The 20,000-nt window shown below is 46.4% G+C and overlaps 3 protein-coding genes across 3 annotated transcripts in view; 1 reads left to right on the top strand and 2 right to left on the bottom strand.

Moving 5' to 3' along the window:
- Positions 1-357: 357 nt before the first annotated feature.
- On the top strand, positions 358-4,561 carry ankrd53 (ankyrin repeat domain 53; the record flags this gene model as incomplete). Its single annotated transcript, XM_080023589.1, has 6 exons — positions 358-365; positions 2,134-2,260; positions 2,398-2,624; positions 2,770-2,934; positions 3,679-3,799; positions 3,980-4,561. 6 exons carry the CDS (start codon positions 358-360, stop codon positions 4,559-4,561), a joined length of 1,230 nt encoding a protein of 409 aa, XP_079879715.1.
- A 1,891-nt stretch (positions 4,562-6,452) lies between these two features.
- Positions 6,453-11,379, bottom strand: tex261 (testis expressed 261). Its single transcript, XM_080023659.1, has 6 exons — positions 11,223-11,379; positions 9,485-9,564; positions 7,687-7,840; positions 7,513-7,580; positions 7,136-7,238; positions 6,453-6,588 (listed from the first exon to the last, which is right to left on the bottom strand). The coding sequence occupies exons 1-6, from the start codon at positions 11,290-11,292 to the stop codon at positions 6,473-6,475; spliced, it is 591 nt and encodes a 196-aa protein (XP_079879785.1). The 5' UTR covers positions 11,293-11,379; the 3' UTR covers positions 6,453-6,472.
- A 3,989-nt stretch (positions 11,380-15,368) lies between these two features.
- Positions 15,369-20,000, bottom strand: part of shtn2 (shootin 2) — a 10,694-nt gene continuing 6,062 nt past the window's right edge. The window contains exons 9-17 of the mRNA XM_080023588.1: positions 19,034-19,156; positions 18,288-18,417; positions 17,587-17,725; positions 17,408-17,466; positions 17,093-17,193; positions 16,698-16,718; positions 16,549-16,602; positions 16,247-16,433; positions 15,369-15,687 (exon numbers count right to left, since the gene is read on the bottom strand). Coding sequence (XP_079879714.1) covers positions 15,554-15,687; positions 16,247-16,433; positions 16,549-16,602; positions 16,698-16,718; positions 17,093-17,193; positions 17,408-17,466; positions 17,587-17,725; positions 18,288-18,417; positions 19,034-19,156 — 948 coding nt within the window. The 3' untranslated portion in view covers positions 15,369-15,553. The remainder of the gene's footprint in view (positions 15,688-16,246; positions 16,434-16,548; positions 16,603-16,697; positions 16,719-17,092; positions 17,194-17,407; positions 17,467-17,586; positions 17,726-18,287; positions 18,418-19,033; positions 19,157-20,000) is intronic.

The following is a 20,000-nucleotide window of genomic DNA, read 5'->3' as shown; positions in this document are numbered from 1 at the left end:
TTAACTGCTATTGGTTGTTTCTTAGTCATGTAAAGCACGTTGAGTTGCATGTTATGTGTGACAGGTGGTGTACTAATAAAGTTTATTATTATAATTGTTATTGTTACCATTATCTTTCGTTTTCTTTCTTTATTTGAATGTTGTGTTTTTTCACAATGAAACCATATATAACGTTGTTTTTCTCACTTTGTAAGAGCAGAAAGGTCTTAAAAAGTTAAGCGTCTTGACCACACCCCCGTGTCTACTTCCTGCTGGACACGGACGACTGCAGCATTTGGAAATCCGGAAAGATTTGGAAAGATTGGGAAAGATTTACTAAAAATCTGGATTTTTTTTTTTTTAGGATTAATGGACATCATGGACAAGTAAGTAAAACCCAAAACCCTCTTGCTTTAACGGCAACTTCATTCTCTGCCTCTTTTCTGTTATTTTATTTACATGAATCGTCTTTTTAGATCATATAAATCGCACATTTTATCAAAAAAGATGTAAACTAACAAAAAACTTTTGTGAGTCGTCGCCGGAGGACGCTCGGCGGTCGCCATGGAAACCAACAACAAATCCGTCAATCCGTGTTTTAAAAAGTTTTTGATCACCGAATTCAAGTTCGTTAACGTAACTTATATATTTGAAGATTAAAGTCACATAATTGAGCTGTATATTGATTTACGAGGACGATTTAAACACAGTGTTTGTACAACTTTTATTACAGTGATTGATAATAAGAATGTGTGGATGTGTTTAATTAACCTTAAATTAATAAGAGCAAATTATTTTATGAGTAAAATAAAAATAAATCTACTTCAGAAAACAAATAGAGCTATAAAACATGATTTTTTACAAATCAACAGTTTATCTCACAACTTATTCAGCTCATCACACACTTTGTTGCATTTTAACACAAATTGTTTGATAGTTTGTAAAGTTTTATTATATATTATTGTTAATATGCAATAAGCGCTTCATTATTTTTATTGGAAGTATTTTTTTAATTATTACATTTATTATTCTTATTTATTCATTTCATTATTATTTATTATTATTATTATTCCATTATTATTCAAGGAAACACATGGAAACAAATGTAAACATATAAGGGAAATTCCCCACATTGCCCCGCCCCCCGGTAGCTACATCATAGGATGTCCTTGTGACGTCACACCCCCCCCTATAAAAGTCTCCTTGGCCGTGTCCTATTCCGTCTCCTAGCTCCTAGCTCCTAGCTCCTCGGTGAGGACGAGCCCCCGACAAGGAGCGTGGGGGGCGGGGCCGAGTCTCATGTGCAGCAGCAGCGAAGACAGTTAGGAGGGCGATGCAACGGGACAGTCGGTACGGGACTGGCTCCTAGCTCCTACTGTCTCCTAGCACCTACACTGTCCCCTAGTTCCTACGGTGTCCCCTACACATTCCCCTAGCTCCTACCCTGTCATCCAGCTCCTACTCTGTCTCCTACCTCCTACACTGTCACCTCGCTTCTGTCTCCTGCACTGTCCCCTAGTTTCTACTGTCTCGTAGCTCCTACATCTCTGAGCTCCTACATTGTCTCCTAGCTCCTATACTGTCCCCTAGTTCCTACTGTGTCTCCTAGCTCCTACCCTGACTCCTACAGTGTCATAGCTCCTACTAGTCTCCAAGCTCCTACATCATCTCCTAGCTCCTATACTGTCCCCTTGTTCCTACTGTGTCTCCTAGCTCCTACTCTTGTCTCCTACACAGTCTCCTAGCTCCTACTACAGTCTCCACGCTCCTACATCGTCTCCTATCTCCTACGCTGTGATCCAGCTCGTACTCTCTCTCCTAGCTCCTACACAGTCTCCTTGCTTCTATTCTGTCTCCTACACTGTTCCCTAGCCCCTTCTCTCTCCTCTACTCCTTGCTCCAACTTTGTCTCTTACACTGTCTCTTCACTGTCTCTTCACTCCTACACTGTCTCCCAGCTCCTACATGGTCTCCTAGCTCCTACTCCACCACCCGCATGGTTTCCTAGCCCCACCTGAGTTTTGGAGACCTGGCGAAGGGCTTACGTTGTCCGTTATAAGTTGTACGTAGAATTTGTAATTCCCTCCCTCACCGTGAGGATGCAGTTCCCACCTCCAACCACTAGGGCATCACGGTCTGTGCTTCACCTTCCAGGCCCAAGGTTCCTCAGTCAGCTGGACCCGTGCGGCGCCACACCTTTCCTGCTGCAGCGTCAGGAAACGTGGGATGGCTGCGCTTCTGCCTCCAGGGGGCAGCACCACCGCTGGACACGGACTCACAGGTACAGCTACCCCTAAAAATCGGATTTACCCTGTAGATATCTATAAAGACCTCAGAAAGTTTGGGCATCCCCGATCCCAAGTGGAGCAAGGGACTGTGTGACCCCAAAGCTAAACGAGTAGAACCTTCCCCCTGCAGGGCCACTCGGTGCTGCACGTGGCCGCCCTGCACGGCCAGCTGCCCTGCATGCGGCTGCTGGTGGAGTCGCACCTGGTGGAGGTGAACGCCCTGGGCCCCAGGGGCCAGCGGCCCGTCCACGCACTGCTGTCGGGCCAGGGCGCCCAGGACACAGAGGCCTGTCTGCAGTTCCTGCTGGAGCACGGTGCCGATGTCAACGCGTACGACACTTTTCACACCGGTCTCAAGTTTGGAACGTCTTTCATCTTTGAATTGATTCTCCCTGGACTTTTGTAAAAAAAAAAAATGTGTCTTCAAACTCAACTCCTGACACCCGCAGAAAATCACCAAATAATCTCCCCTGTCAGTCACATCTCCCTTCTCCTCCACCAGCACCAGCAACCTGGCACAGACGCCGCTGCACGTGGCGTCCTCCGCGGGCCTGCTGCAGTGCACCGACATGCTGGTGAGGGCCGGCGCCAACGTGGCGGCACGTGACCACGCAGGGTGCACGGCCCTGGACCTGGCCCACCTCGGCGGCCACAAGAAGGTGGCCAGGTAAGGAGGAGATCCACACCGATTTACCTGCATCTAGCACACTGTGGACCACCGGTGGACACTGGCTGCTGCCCCATCGGGATGGGTCGGCAACCAGCGGTCACTTGATTCTGAATAATGACCGCTCATCTATTAATAACAGCCATTGCTGCGGGCAACCGCTTTCTCGCCTCCATTCTTGTCCCTCATTTCCTGCGAGGCTACATTCTTGTGCAACTATTTTTCTAAGAAGCTTCTGAAAATTCTTAAAATTCTCCCAATATTCTGTCTGAGTGAGTTTGTATTTTAGTAAGTAGCTGCGTAATAAGCAGGACAATGTTAAAAAAAAAATAAAAAAAAATTCAAAATAAAAATTAATTAAAATTAAATAAGAATAAATAAATACAAAAAAAAATTTTTTTTTAAATATAAGCAGGACAATGTGCAGCAAAATAACTCCCTCCAGAGCGATACAAGATGGCCTTGCTGCGTGTTATCTTTTACTCATCGGAGGCTCCGGCACAGGTTTCCCCTCCCAAAGGCCAGAGAATACTCCAACTTTTTCCAATGACAGTCGACAGTTAAAGTGCGATCAGCGCTGCACCAGTTTGTGTCGGTTTAAATATTTCATGAGCCCCGTCTCTCCACGGTCGTCATCAAAGTTTAATGTACAACGTAATTAATTTTTTTTACTTTGGTATAATAGACCGTAACCCCCCCCCCCTCGCGTGCATGTTTGTGTTTTCTGTGTTGATGCTCCTGCAGGTATCTGAAGGACTGTGTGTGGCACCTGAACAAGAAGAAAGAGAGACAACGGAAGGAGGAAGTTCGGCGTTTGTACCAGGACCTTCTGCACAACGCTGAAGTCAACGACCACCGCGAAAAAGTAGGTTTGCATTCTCCGTAAAGAACCACCGCACCCCACCTTGGCAAAAACGGAAGCGCTTAGTGCAGTCGGTGTTCCAGTTAATCTTGGTTTTTTTTTGGTGTCGTAGTCACACAACGGTAGTAACGTCCGTAGAGTTAATTTAAATGAAAAAAAAAACAAAAAAAAAACTTATTTCAGGAGTTGAGGCAGATTATGATGGAGCAGAGGGACGACTGGAGACGCCCTCTCTCGGCGCTGGAAAACCCCTCCAGGACCCTGCAGAGCGTCTTCCACACCGGCTGCATCTCGTCGGAGCAGGACGGCCTCCAGACCCTCAGCCCCGGGGAGCCGCGCGGGCCTGAGCTGGGGCAGGGGGCCCCCCGCGAGGCGTGGAACACCTCCACCAACCCCAGCAGGCCCCCGCTCGCCTCGATCTCCAGGCCCCAGACGATGAGGGTGGGCACCAACCAGGACGAGCCGCCGGCAGAGGCCGACCTGCGGGGCCTGGTCTTCCTGTCCAGGGAGCGGGGCGGGCAGCCGCTCTACTTCACCAAGTGGCAGGCGCTGTGGCGCCTCGCCCCGGACCTGCCGCTGGACGACCTGCAGCGAGCCTTGTTCCCCAAAGACTTCCCCTTCAGGCTCCCCTCCCCGAGAGACTTCCAGCCCCACAGCATCCTGCACCTGCCGCACCTTGGCTGCCCCGAGGAGCAGAAGAGCACATCCCCGTGGACGGAGGTGGCCATGCACCTACCTGAGGTCCTGGAGCCGGGACATTACTGACGTGACGCCTTAACGCTGACTGGAGCCTTTTATGATAATTAAGATGATACTGCATGTATGATAAGAAGAGACAGGTATAATGATTCATAGATAGAAACAAAGTAATAGATATGCCCAATAAAACAAAAACATTCAATTTTCCCAGTTTGTCACGCATGTTTTCTTCACTAGGGATCGTTACACGGATGGAAACGAATCAACTGCTATAACAGAGAAGCACTCGGAGCTTTTACTGAAGTAAAAATACAAATACCCTGACACAATGTTTCATCAGTACTTCTACTTAAGTATTCAAGTACTCGGTATCAAAGGTAAAAGTACTTGTCATATCCAGTGCAGAAGGTGAGAGGGTGAACTGGGTCACCTGTCACTGATGCCGTGCTGCACTTTACCTGATCTCCCTTTGGGGGAAAACACCAATCGTAGCGCAGGTGAGAGCTTGTCAACACCGTCTGACGGGGTGTGTGTGTGTGAGAGTGTGTGTGTGTGTGTGTTCTCACTTTACCTCTTTGAAGAACCTTCCACCACGCCTAGGGTGAAGGCAACGCCAAAAACACTCAAATAAAATCCAGGCATTCAGTCGGTGCATCCGGGACGACTTGGGGGTTATTAGGCCGGTTCAGACTTTTAAGAATTATTTACGACAGCCGAGCAGAATTCCCCTCTTCGGCCAAACAGACAAAGTGAATGATTGTCGACTCTTTTGTGGTGAAAGCTCGTTTTTATTGAACGATGCGGCTTGTTGCATACAAAGTTGAATGACTTCTACGCGCAGAACCAGTAAAAACATTCGAGACGCCATTCAAAGCTTTTTACGACAAGTCTTTCAACAAATCAGCTTGAGCCATAAACACCCTTTCAGTTTAGAACGTAATTGCACGGGCTGCACCTTCTGAGGCTTTTCCTATTCATTAGTCAGTTTGTCCTTGAAGCAAGGCGTATTTAATCCACCCATGGATGTAGAAAAATCATTCTTTTCCTATTTTTTTTTTTCTTTAATAGATTATTCAGAATTTTTTAAAAACAGTCCGAGAGACAGAGAGAGCGAGGCGTGCCAACGGTCGATTAATGGACACGAGAGATGAAAACACTAAGAAGAACGTCATTTACAGGCGACACCTTCGGGGACCAACGACGCAAAATCAGTCCCGTTTGGAATCCGACGTGGACAGATGGGACAGAACGTTTGGGGTGTGATGACACTGAAGATGGATTCAGCCACGCGGACTTCCTGCCCCCCGACGGGGCCGAGGGGTCGAAGTTACTACCACCCCGGCCCAACCCCCAACCCAGGTTCCTCCCCAGTTTCAAGTAGAAGTAGTGGTCAAACACGTCGCCTCAGGGACCTTTAGTTCTTTAGGTGACCAGAGGACCAGACTCCAAACAGTCCGTTTCAATTATTTTTGGAGTGCCTTGGATGTAATTGTTAAATCAAAAGCAAAATGGTGTGCGAGGCAAGTTTAAACTTTTTACTCCCGTAGCGGATCAATAGCGTCTTCACGGTCCACGGGCCAAAATGGCCAACGTCCAGACACCAGATTTAAGGCCCTGGCAGCCCGAGATGCAGCTGCTGCTCCGTCCGTCGCGAGAGGCCTTTACTGCCTTTCCCACTGAGAAGTCAGAGTTGCTGGTCTCGTCTGGAAACGTCTCCACCTGGTGATCTTCAGCTCCAGCCCCACCCCTTCACTCCGATCCTTCTCCATCTGACGACGGTCATTCAAATGAATTGAAGAGGTTGTTTTTCTTTTTGCGGCCACGAGAGGGTCTCTCCATCGGATGTGTCCACTTGCTCTCCACCTCCACACAGGATTGGATTCCACAGTGTTTAGTTACACTACCCCAACACCAACCCCCACCCCCACCCCCAAGTCCGTCACCCCCTCACCCCTCTCCTCCTCCGCCTCCTCCTCCTCAGTACATTTTCTGCCGGCTGGGCAGCACGGCCTCCTTCAGGAAGGAGAAGACCAGGAGGATCCCCGACCTCTTCCCCCTCTTGCCCTTGGTGAAGTAATTCGACACCACGTCATCTGGGCCGGAACACAAAACGCACACAGACCAATGTTAAACGCCTCGACCACATGTCAACGTGGTCCCTTAAGTCAGTGTTTCTCAACCTCTTTTCCGCCACGGCACTTTTTTTTTTTTTTTTTCTCTACACCAACTGAACCAAAGGAATGCCTCTTTCTACTGAATGACTCATCAAGAACCACATCTCAGAGAAGGTTGAACATTTCATCACTACGAATATCTCTGACTTTCAGTGTGAAACTTGTCCCGATGAACGCAGTGTTCCACTGGAACTGATGAACTGGATCATTAGTACAGCCTCGCAACACAATAGGTGATTTCCATTCTTTTTTTTTTTTGCCGTGGCACAGTGGTTGAAAAACCCCGCCTTGTATCACAGTTTATGTCTTTCTACTCATGCTGTTGAAAATTGACTCGAAGACCGATCCTTCAACTGATAAAACATTGAAAACCTGAAGACTCGCGTTGATGACAGCGATCCATTCTCCGTCCCACACCGGACACAACCTAAAAACATGATCCGAGCACCCGGACAGAGACCCTTACCTCCTTGCTGCATGGTGGAGGGAAGGACATTTTCGCCGGCGGACAGCGACACGAAGAAGGAGAAGGGGATGATCCACAGGCAGATGGTGAAGTACGCCAGCACCTTCGGGGGGGGGGAAGAGAATGTTCAGGAAAAATGGTCGAAGCAGCAGAGTCGCTGGGATTTGGGTCTGAAACTGAGGACACACCAGCACTTTGGGCCCTTTTGGAGGCAGAGGGCATGCTGGGACGCCCCATGAGACTGTACTGGCTGTAGAACTAAACCGGACTTTAAAATTTGCAAAGGGGTAAAATTGTAACAGGTCCGTTGCCTTGGCGACACGATGGGACTTGACAAAGTGCTGGTATGTCTCCTCTGTAACCTGACAAAGCTTTACCTCCGAGAACGGGTAATACTCTTCTGCAAAGTACTGGAAGGCCATGTAGTGGTTCACCACCACCAACACTGAGGAGGACGGAGAGACACTCAGGTAACTTCAAAATGGGAGTCGGAACCTGCCTTCGAGTGAGGGTGTCGGAAGCTACCGAAACGTGTTGGACTTGGCGCTCACCGCAGGAGAGGATGAAGTTGGGCGAGCTGAGCAGGATGTAGGGGAAGGTCTGCAGGAGGCCGAAGTACACCAGGTTGGTGAAGAGGCCGATTCCCACCATCAGTATGGGGAAGCCTTCAAACAGGTAGAGCCCCGCCAGCACGCCTGTCGAAAACTGGACACACGCAACACCAGAGTCATTAAGTGTGCCGACATCTTATTATTTTTATTATTATTATTATTATTATTATTATTGTTGTTGTTGTTGTTGATGTTGTTGTTGTTACTGTAATTATTGTTACTCCTCCTAGAGCTTTTGTGCCACACACACACAAAAAATATTATCAAATCAGCCGTCTTGATCCTGTCAGGTGTGCTCTAGCTTTGTAATCAGTTGGTCATCAGTTTATGAAAGATTTTACTTTTTGTGCCAAACTTTTGCCCAAGGGCTTTCATACGGGGAAATAGATCAGTGCGGATGAAATCCGGTTGTCACGGAAACACAGGTAGATGCGTCGAAACACATTTGGGGAATTCCCGATTAGGCCTTGACCATACACGAGGGGTGTCACTATCCAATTCAAAATCGGAAATCGATTGAAATGAGCATTCGATTTTGATTCTGCCCGTATCCTTATGTGTGATATTGTCCGACATAGTTGCCATACTGGGGCGGTCAAGATCCGGCGGTAAACAAATGCAGTGTGCGCTGGTGGGTGCGGGGCCCTCTGGAGTCGACGGCGGCTCTCCCGGCTCTGAACCGACTTGGGAGTTGGGAGAGCTACGGTCGACTCCGCGGAGGGGTCCGGTCATCGGCATCCCTTTGGGGGGCACTGTCCCCCCAAAAAAGGACTTTACAGTCCATTTATGCTATTTAAACACATGTTCACACTAGGGATGTTAAAATGTGCCGACCAAACCAACGACTGTCACCGTGTTCTCCGTGTTGATCGACAATAGCCTATTCAGAACGTTCAAAATAAAAGAAAAAAACGAACGGTACTGTTTTCCGAATGGGAGAGGAAGCGAGCGTGCGAGCGTCCGCAGGTGCAGTGCAGGTGCAGTGCAGGTGCGCGGCCACTGCGGACCCCCTAGTGCGCGCTGCAGGAGTGTCGCTTTCTCACTTTGCGTGCTTGAAAACGGCAACTTCGCATAAGTTTTGGAGGGTCTCACGAAACCCAGCGGAGCAATGAAAGCAACGAAACATGCCATGAATAGCAATGAAAGATTGCCCCGGTACGGCCGGGGCATGTGGGGGCTCGGGGGCAATGGCCCCCGCCCTGTCCGTCGGGCGTATATATTTACTCATTTATATATTCATATTTACATTTATTTATATATTTATAAACCGGGACCGGGTGACTTCTGCTGGACTGTCCCTTGCCCCATCTATTCCGGCGTTATCGTGACGTGTGAAAAGGCGCAAGACGGAAACTTCCCTGATTGTTGCTGCATGTGTGAATAGTGACTCACTAGCGGTGCCCGAAAAGGTTATCCCAGTAATTTACCGGGAACTACGTATGAAAGGGGCTTAATATTGACATAGCCGTCAGCGCTGAAATAAGCACATATGTTGAACTCGAATCGTGACCTTAAAACCCAAAGTCAAATCAATCCGTGGATTTGGAGAATCGTGACACCCCTACCATACACGCACAAAAACGGAGACAATTCCACTTTTACTTTTCCAACAGGAATTGTCACGCTATTATTTGTGGTCCATACGACTCGCCTCAGATATTGACAGTTTGAATATTTTAACATTGTCTGCATTTTAGGAGAAAGTGAAGGAGGACGATAAATTGAATTGAATACTCACCAGTATCATGTACTTTATTATTCGACTGGTGGCGACTGTGTATTCTTCTATTAGTTCTGCTAAATAATACAGACCAGCAGCTGGGAGAAGAGGAAGACAACCCAATCAATAACTCATTCCAACCGCAAAACAATCCCTTTTCTCAACCACTCTCAAATGTTTTTTCTTTTATTCAAACTACAATGACTGTGTTGGAATTATTTAAATATACGAACACCTGTGGCGCTGGGACACCAAGCAAACAAACCCAAAACCGCTGCACATATTACCATGTTACAAAACAAGACAGGCCTGTTCATAATTTGATAAAATGTGAAAAACACACAGACGCTTGAACTTAATTTACAAGGTACTTCACCGAGAGTAATAAACCCTCAGCATATTCAAACCTAATTATTAAATCTTAATTGTACTCAATTCTATTAAATTGTTTTTCTGCTGCATGTGTGAATCTTGAAAATCTATTAAATTCTAAATTGCAGTTTTTAATCCACTACATTTCGAAACAAATAACAATACATTTTACTTTACTACATTTCTAACGATTGCGATACTTTGGTTTTCAGTTTAGGTTTCATAGCCATGATTTATATCAATGCAGATCAAAACACAAAACAGGGACCGGATCTATCAAAATGCTGATTTAGGATTTATCTATATCCCTGTAAATTATGATGACAACCTAAACTACTTAATTGTAAAATTGTAATCAGGATCTGCAGGGGAAAAAAAACTACGCTCGCACTTCATGAAGAGTTTTGTTATACGACAGGTGCTTTTACTTTCAATACTTCAAGAAAATTAAAGAGCAAGTACTTGTACACGTTTACTGAAGCAGAAATGTCAATGTGGCACGTTCCACCTTTACAAGAGTCATTTCATGTCAGGGTATTTCTTCTTTTACCTCTGGGAAAATCTCTGAGGGTAAACACGACAGGAGAATTAGAATAAAAAGGGAAGGCGCAGTAAAGTAAAGACAGCCACACCTGTCAGAAGCAAAGGATTAAGACTTGGCTACATGAAGCTGCCAACGTGGTCACACAGCGTGTTGTTTTTATTTATAATACAGGTTTAAAACTTTTGTTTTCTACCGTCACACACAGTATACGAGGGGTGGGAATTCTTATTGTTTATTTTCAGTACATTTTTTAGCTTTATTGTATATTGGCGTTTTTTCCCTAAATTTTAGCTTTTTTTTATTGTCTTGTGGTTTATTGTACATTGAAAATATAATTAGGTTCATTTTATTTTGGTTATAGGCTTGTTGCACATTGCTAGTTCTTCTAGTTTTCTTCCTTCTATCTATCATCTATCTATCTTTCCACATCTATTTATCATCCTTCCTTTTTATCTACATCTGTCTATCTTCCTTTCTACATCTCTATCGATCTAGTATCGACCTCTCTGTCCATCCATCCATCCATCTGTCTGTCTGTCTGTCTGTCTGTTGCGTGACGAATAAAGACTGTTTCTTCTAGTATCTGTCTGTCTGTCAGTCTGTCTACTCTCTATCTGGCATATACCTGTGTTTTCTGTCTGTTCGTCTAGTATCAACCTTTCCATCTTCCACCTTCTATCCATCTGCATCTTTATCTATCTGTCTGTCTGTCTGTCTGTCTGTCTGTCTATCTACGTCCAAACCGGGTTGGGTGCAGACAGACGCTGTTTAGAGCTGCTAGCATTAGCATTAGCATTAGCATTAGCAGCACAACACCAGCTCCCTCTTGCAGGGACTTACCGATCGCTAGCGTGACGAAGGATATTTGGATGACCAGCGACAGCCAGCTGAGCAAATAAATAAACCACATCTCTCCGCATGTGCAATGTCACGACGTTAATATGAAAAAGGATATAAAATATGACTGCACTGCAAAGTGCCGGAGCTCCGCCCACTGGCTTCCGCTTCGCACGCCAACGACGGCGTAAAGAAGGTCCGTCCCGGGGGAAGGGGGTGCCGGTGATGCGCCACAGCGCCACGCCAGGTGAAGATGTGAGCTGCACGCATTTTATATCGACACCAGGGGGATTACCCAAACGTGGGTCCTAACCCCAACCCTAATCCAGTGGGACTTTCCACCGCAGCCAATATTTACAAAAGTAGAAGGTAGTCTTATTCAAATGTAGTGTATGTCCAACTGGTCGATTTGGGATGTCACAGCGTGACAACGTCGTAATGCCCATTGGGATGTCACAGCACTGTGATGTCACAATGCCAATTGAGAGGGACAGAACTTAAATACAGACGATGCATGTAAACGGCCAGTAGTACCATCGCATTATTTGAAAGGCACGAGTCTTGTGTCTGCCTGATTTATGAGAGACCGAACAGTCCTGCCTGGCAGCTGAAGATGTCAAGCTTTCAGGAACCTAAATTTAAGAAGCAAGTGGCATACGGTGGATGCCTTACTTCACAGTTCCTTGCCGATGTCATTGGACAGAAGGAGGACGACCTCCGAGATGGGTCTGAGGAACAGCCTCGCTCACCTCAATCTTCCTTACCTTCCCATCATCACTCGGGAAAAACTTGTAACGGGGCCAAGAGGCCAGTGGTTCCCCTTGAGGGCCTCGATTGCGTTGGTGAATGATTTTAACCCGTGACCCACATAGCAGTGCTGTATCACAAACTGACTGGCTCCAGCCCCATACTCCTTTTCTCCCTCCATGGCGGTCCTCTTCAGCCCGTAGATGGCCACTGTCGGGAAGGGGCAATCGCCAAACACGTGGACCTTCATCTGAAACTCTGTCACCTGGTTGTCCAAATGGTGGTCGCGTAAAACCACAGGACGCAAATATAATCGCAGTGATCTTCCCTGACCATGAAGCTGTGGGGCATCCGCTGAATGTCAGACATAATGGTTCACAACTGGTTCAGTCCTGAGTGAACCAGAAGTGAGTGAGGACCCAGAGCAGACTGTTATTGAGATCTGAACCCTGAAGTACGTTGACCGTTGAAGAACATGACCCCGCTTTCTGGGCATGATAGATTCCAAAGCTTGGTCGGTACCAGCGTCATCTCTTGTCTCTACCGAGCAACAGCAGGATTTCAGCTGAAAAGTCAAGCGGTGGGATTTTGGCAGCTGCCTCTTTCAGATGAGGACAGTAGCTCGCAACTTCTGCTGCAGGATGTCTTACCTGTTGTTAGGTATGAGGTTGCACTCAGTGAGCGTAGGCCGTAGCGGGTGTAATTTGCTGTCAACAGGCTCCACCACGAAACCGCTGGCCCTTCTCCCAGCGGTTTCTGATGTACCATAGCATGTCTTCAGGGTATAAGGGGAGACATCCCCTTGAATGCCGAACATGTTGAAGAAAGCAGACCTGGCCGGTTGTTGCTGTGGTCGTCTAACATCACATATTCTTCATGTCCGGATGCCCTTGAGCGAGACGTTGACCAGAGTGATCTTGGCACAAGACTTACCTCGGAGGTCCACACCTCTGTGCAATTCGAAGTGGCTACCTCTAAAGCCTGTTAAACCTGCTCCCCACCATGCCCTGTGGCACGTGTGGTGCACCCTTCCACTGCCCAGTTGGAGGGAACCGGCATGAAGAGCTGAAATGTGACGATCTTTGTTGCACTCTGAACAGTGGATGTCAGCTTTACAGTCATTGGCTTGATGGGTGGTCAAGACGCAGCATGTGAAGCACATTAAATGATCTTTCAGACACTCCTGGTTCTGGAACGGTGGAACTTCTGACCTCTGTTTTATTGACGGAGATAGGGGTGTTTCCCTCAGCTCTGAAAGGTAACGGGCTAGAAGCTTAGAAGGCAAAGCTGGGATCAGCTGTCATTTCTGCATGACTTTGCACACACTCTACAAAGAATGTAAAAGGCGTGTATGGAGTTTGATGCTCCCTTTTGGACTTTATAAGACGCAATAAGAGGCATTAGGAGGTGGTAAGGGGCATGGGTGAGGGAGGGGGTCAAACCGACATTGTGCACATCGGCGTGTGGGCTGTGGAGCATGAGCAGTCTGCGTTTCTTCGTTCCTCATGTGCTTATTGCCGCCGTCATTGTGTTGGCTGTTGAAATGTGCAGCCTGCGCCTCACCATGCTTTTTGAGGGCCTTCATTGTCGCCTCAATGCGTGCCCTCCATATCGATGCAGGCTTTTTTCACTTTCATAGCCATTTGGCACTTTGCATAAGCAGCCTCAGTACGTGCAACTTAAGCTTTTTCACAGGCCTCTGCTGCGGCCATACTAAGGTTGGACTTGCTGGACCTGCTGCGCCTGCCGTCCCGTTCTTGTTGGACTCGATGGACTCGTTGGACTTGATGGACTTGCTGGACCTACTGCACCTCCTGGACCCCTACTTGTCTGACTTAAAGGACTCGTTGAACCCGATCGACTTACTGGAGAGCCATGATGCAGATAATGTTGTACAGTGTTCAGACCTGTTCTCCAAATTGTGTTGATTACTGGGGGCCTGGGTTGACCTACATCCTTGCTCTCAGCAGTGCATATCCAAATCACGTGATGGTCTTGAGGTGAAGTCAATTTTTTCACTCTTCTGCCCTCACAACGCATTAACTCCCCCAAAAAGGTACCCAAGACAGGAGCTGACTTCAGGTGTTTTTTTAATGGAAGCGGTGTTAAAAGATTATGTCTTCTCAAGGGCAATAACGAGGCGGATGGAAGGGGACGCCAACGCTGCCTTCCCCAAATGTCGTGTTAGCCCAACTGGCCGATCAGGATGTCACAGCGTTGTGATGTCACAATGCCGATTAGGAGGGATATATATATAACAGCCAGTAGGCGGTACCAACCCATTTGTTTGTAAGGCGGGGAATCTTGTGTCTGCTTAATTAAGGAGACAGAACAGCAGACAGATTCCCCCCCAAAAAATTAAAAAATATATTATTAATAATAATAATAATAATAATAATAATAATTATATATATATACAAACACACACACACACACACGTATATATACTGCATATATATTGCCCAGTCTTGCAAGGGGGCCGAACAGGTTCGCGAACCCCTGCAATACACAACAAGACGTCTTTTCTCTGCTCTGGTAAAACATAAAATATCGAGGCACATTTAAGGCACTGAGACAAAATCTTTAATAGCGATCAGATTTAATCAATTGAATCAGATTGATGGCAATTTAATCAAATGAAATGGAATGCAGTAGAATGTTGCTGTTTTTTTAAACAAAGCTCAGGCTAATATTGTATCTGTTTCAGTGCCTGACCCTCTCCATCACACATGAATACACACATTGCAGATGTGTGTGTGTGTGTGTGTGTGTGTGTGTGTGTGTGTGTGTGTGTGCGCGTGCGTGCATGCGTGTGCGGCTGTGTGTGGCGGTGGGGGGCTACCTACATTATCTCAAAAGCACCGACACCTTTTGAGGTTCTCAGGAAGAAAGGAAAACGATGAAAGATTTATGCCTGAGAGTGAAAAGGCTGCACCTGTGGTAAAAGAGCTAAAGAAAGTAAATATGTAATCTGGAGCAGTGTGAGGACACTAAAACGGTGTCGTAGCCAGAGGTGAGAATAATGCCCTCCCCTCCAAATGCTTTTAACAACGGGAGCTGTGCGTGTGCACGAGTGTATTAATGTGGTTATGCATGCATGCACACACACACACACACACACACACACACACACACACACACACACACACACACACACACACACACACACACACACACACACACACACACACGTGTGAGCAGAGGTGTGAAGGCTCAATGTGGAACCTGGGGCTCTTAACCCCAAAATGCCTCCTGCTCTGCAGCTCGAGAAAGAAGTGAGAAAGGACAAAGAAGTACTGAACTAACTATTTTTCATGATGGAACCCCCTCCCCCCATGGATTAAAGAACTGAAAACAATAAAGACCAAGAGATCAACCCCTACTTTATTCATCCTTTATTGATCAGTGTCTATCTATCTATCTATCTATCTATCTATCTATCTATCTATCTATCTAGCCCTTATGAACCTGTCAGAGGTTATTTTGTGATAACGGCTGGCTACACATTTTGATCCTCTAGTTATAAGTTATATTTATATTAATCTCCGTTCACATCCAGTATTTATTGAAAAGTAAAAAGTAGGTTCTCAGTTCTCCTGGTGGAATGCCAGCGTGGACGCCTGGATGCGGGAGTCCCTCTTCTCCCGGTTCTGCCTCAGCCGGCGGAGCACGGCCGGGGTCTCGGTCCCGGTCCCGTCCCCAACCCCGGCCACGTTGGAGCCTTTTTTTCATTAGGTCACAAATGTGAAATATTTGCGGTAAATATCAATAGACATTTATCATTGATATTACGTTTATCAACATCGTACATGTTTTGTTGGCCCAGTAAAGTGTGCACGTTTTCCGAAGCAGGATTTAATGTTGCAAGAAGAAACAATGATAGAATTTTAATCAGTACTTTATACTGTAGCTCTTCTCCCACCTGATAACCTGTATGAAAAATAACATATAAACTACTGTGTAAACAGGAAATTCATATAAACAAAAAACGAATGTAAACGAACAGTAAATTCGATAAGATCTCTACTGTGTGTGTGTGTGTGTGTGTGTGTGTATACACACACACACGGTCACCAAGAGTTAATCCATTTTTTCCTTTCTCCGAGAGCAGAGCACCACCACTTATTTTGAAGTGCTTTAAGGGATAATAATAAACAAATAATAATAATAATAAACAAATAATAATCCATCATAATCCTAATCTTTATTAAAAGTCTTTATTGTTCTTAGAAAATCGTATATATACATAAAGTATATGCTGTATATATACTGATCCGTACCCGGTGTTTGGGGTGGGGGCTGGGGGTCCTGTCCGTCCCCGAGGGCTCGTCTCCTCCTCTGCAGAACCAGCAGCAGCTCGGCCTCGGCCACATTCCTACTGATCCTCCTCCTGGAGCCGGACCTGGACCGGGACCCAGACCTGGACCTGGAACCGGACCGGCGCTGGTCCTGGAGACTCACGGAGTCCTGTTGTCAGAGGTGTTAAATTCCCAGCGATTAAAGGCATTTGGTGGGTTTATGTAATGACATTAAAATCCATAAAAAAATAAACAAAACCCAATGAAGTCAGTGACATTTTTACCAGGATTCCCTTCAACTCCAGAACGGCTGATTTCCTCTTGCTGCCGCTCTGCTCCTGTTCAAATATCACCAATTTTTCATAGAGGTAATCAGGAGGGGGAAGAGGTACAGTACAAAGTACTGATTTGAATGGTTTGAGGCGTAACTAACCTTAGAGGAGCTGTCATCGTCCTGTCAACCACGGGGAAACAGAGATGAGATGAAACAAACAGATAACATGAGATGAGAGGAGACGAGGAAAATAAGGTAAGCTCAAACAAAATAAGATGAGAAAAGATGAGCTCAGACGCAATGAGATATACGATGAGATAAGATCAAATAAGAAGTATCAATAACTAATTAATATATTACAATGACTACTTATGTTATAATAACCACTGATACCTATGATAATGTCAGTAACTATTTATTATATCATAACTACTTACAACTACTTATATGTTAAAGTAACTACTGATACTTATATTATAATAAGTATCAGTAACTCCTTATTATAATTACTACTTATATGTTATAATAACTGGTTATTCTATGACACTGCGTACCTGGGTTCTGTTGGTCGGCCTCAGGACAATTCCTCTCCTTATCCTCTCCATCATCTCGTCCACCGCTCGGCTTTTCATCCCTCCCAAATCCGCCTCCTCTGCTGGATACAGTTCAAATGTATAAAAACCAAAATAAATGTCCTCGAATAAATTGCAACATGTCTCTTTGAATGCAGGGCAGAGCGAGTTTGGAAAAAAAAAAATCTCTGGCTTTATTTGCTGGCGGCTTGGATCGTGCAATGCGAATGAAAAAGTCGATTTGAAAAGCACTTAAGTTATTTAATTCACAAACTTTTTTTTCCCCAAGGACTCAACTGTTTGCATCGGCCTTGGCGGCGCCGCCTTTCTTCCTTTTACGTAGAACAGCGAGGGGACTGTACAGAGGGCGGTCACACGGGCGGTGCAATCAGAATCATCCACCACGACAATCCATAACGACCCTGAGCTGTTCATTGAGACTCTATCTCGAAATCAAACTTGCATGAGACGCATACTTGATGGAAGGAAGTGGGGGTGGAGGTGGAGGTGGGGGGGGTGGCGGAGGTGGAGGCGGTGGCGGTGGCGGCGGCGGCGGCAGTGGTGGAGAGGGGTTCTCTCCCTCCTTTCTCAGCGTTTCCTCTTGGAACTGGCTTGCTGCAGCGATGGAGATTAAAGTGGTGGAAACAGAGAGAGAGAGAGAGAGAGAGAGAGAGAGAGAGAACAGATTTTGGCGACACTATCTGTTGACCTATCCTGGTTATGAGAAATTTATAGTGAAATTTACGACTGCCGCGTATTCATTATTAACCGCGTCACAGCTTTGAGGAGGAAGACAAAGGTTATTTTTTCACACGGCGGCAGCGTGAAAATGCATTGAAACTCCACTTAAAATACATGAATAACGAAAGTGAGCTTTTGTGTCGCTAGATCCAAACTGGAAGGCTGCACCAGGAAACCGGAAGGAGGCATTCATCGGTGCCTGCAAGTTCACTTTTTTTAGTTCTTAGTGTCTATTTTCAGTTTATGAATACGTTCTTTTGTCGGAGTGACTACAGGCTCCCAAGTCATTTAGAAGAGTTTGTTCACGACGAACGAATCGTTTGCGCGTCTTGCATCAATAACCATTAAAAAACATGATAATAATAATAATAATAATAATAATAATAACCCCGTTCTGATTCATGGATGCACACAAGCTTTACTTCAAGTCCCAAACCTCGTCCCTGGAGCAGCCGGGCGGTGTCCCGGGCCTCGGCCAGCTCCGCCCCCAGACTCCTCCTCTCCTCCTCGCTCCTCCGCAGCAGGAGCCTCAGGCCCGAGACCAGGATGCTCTCCTCCACCGCCCTCTGGAGGGGAGGGAGGAGGAGGAAGGAGGGGGGATGGTGGAGGTGAGGAGGAGGCGGATCCCATCACCATCACTCCGTCTCTCACTCTCCCCCTCACTCGGGAGTGTGTGGATTTTGGGAATCACCAAAATGACCCAAAAGTCATTTTTATGTCTTTATTTGCATTACAAATCGTCATTACAAATAATATCATATAAAATAAAAATATGACAATAATATACTAATATCAAATAATATAGTATAGTAATATAGTATAGCATAATATAATATAACTGAATGACTATACATGATGAAATCAAATAAATTAAACTAATAATGTCATACAATATTCTTATATATAATAAAAGAAAAGCATTTTACACACATGTCAAACTCAATACACTAGATGCTGTTTGTTTAATCTACTAGATGTGCCCACATCACATTTCCTCCACCAGGACATTCATCCATTGGAATTAAAAAAATCCTCCCTTTTTTTGGTAATAAATTTGCATTAAGCATCAAAGAGCATTTGCTTTTCTGACCGAAGAGGAGGCAAAATTCTGGGCTTTGGAAAATCTCTATTTCTGAGGTTGGCAAGTGGCACACACACACACACACACACACACACACACACCTGGTGGTGGTAGTAGCGCTGCACGTCCTGTAGAGCGGCGCTGACCTGCTGCAGCTGCTCTAGCGCCCCCTGCAGCTTCAGGTGGTTCTCTGTGCTCTGAGCCTCCGTCCGCTGTTCCAACATCTGAGCAGAAAATAAAAACCCCAAACGTTCACTCCGGTCCGTGGAAAACCCGGACGAGGACTGGCTTTCGTTCCTGAGCGGAGAGGGAAAAACTGTAGGCTCGGAAATTCCATTTGGGGATTTCGACCCAGAGCTTCCACCTGACGAGCGATGCTGCGTTCCAGTGAAGTCGGGATTCGGAAAAAAAACCCAGACCTCCTGCTCGGAAAAGCGCAAAGGAATGGCCGTTTGAGTCAGAATCGCATTTGCGGAATTGCAACTTCGGCGGCTGATCAACTCCGACCCGAGTTCAAGGCTCCGAGGACCTGACGTCACGGCAACATGGCGGCTGACGCACCTCTGACGGCGAACCCTTTGCACGGGTTTTGATTTAAAAACGATTTAAACACTCTGTCATTTTATTTTTCTAATGTCCGGCAACAATCCGCCAAACAAACGCACTTGCATCTGCTGCAGCCGCTCCGCGTTTTCCCAAATAGAGGCAATAAGAGCACTGGTCGAGCTGGAAGACAGAGCGTCACCTCAGCCGGCCGAATCCGTGCCCGGCCGGGGGGGCAAACGGGCGCACGGCTGGAAACCTTCTGGACCGGGACTCCCCGCCGAGTCCCAAGAAGCAGCGCTTTGAAGGACCCGCGAGTCATATCTAGGAGTCATTCTTGGTGTTTCCATGACATCAGGAGCGGCACCGTGGCCGACCTCGGACGACGCATTTAAACAGCGACCAGATCAGCGGCGGCTCCGATCAAACGAGATGAGTCCCAAAAATGATGTTGAATAAACACGCCGTGGCCCGGCCTTTAAGGGTGACGGGCGTTTGGAACATTTGGGAGCCGTTGTTAAATAA

The sequence above is a fragment of the Zeus faber genome, assembly GCF_960531495.2.
Source record: "Zeus faber genome assembly, chromosome: 22".
NCBI classification, from domain to species: domain Eukaryota; kingdom Metazoa; phylum Chordata; class Actinopteri; order Zeiformes; family Zeidae; genus Zeus; species Zeus faber.
This window is presented reverse-complemented; position numbering and strand designations above follow the sequence as displayed.

Excerpts from the sequence above, each read along its gene's own strand:
- tex261 (XM_080023659.1), bottom strand. The coding sequence starts at position 11,292 with ATGTGGTTTATTTATTTGCTCAGCTGGCTGTCGCTGGTCATCCAAATA. Across the intron at positions 9,565-11,222 it reads CTTCGTCACGCTAGCGATCG|CTGCTGGTCTGTATTATTTA; the intron begins GTAAGTCCCTGC and ends CTCTTCTCCCAG. Across the intron at positions 7,841-9,484 it reads TAATAAAGTACATGATACTG|TTTTCGACAGGCGTGCTGGC; the intron begins GTGAGTATTCAA and ends GCGTGTGTCCAG.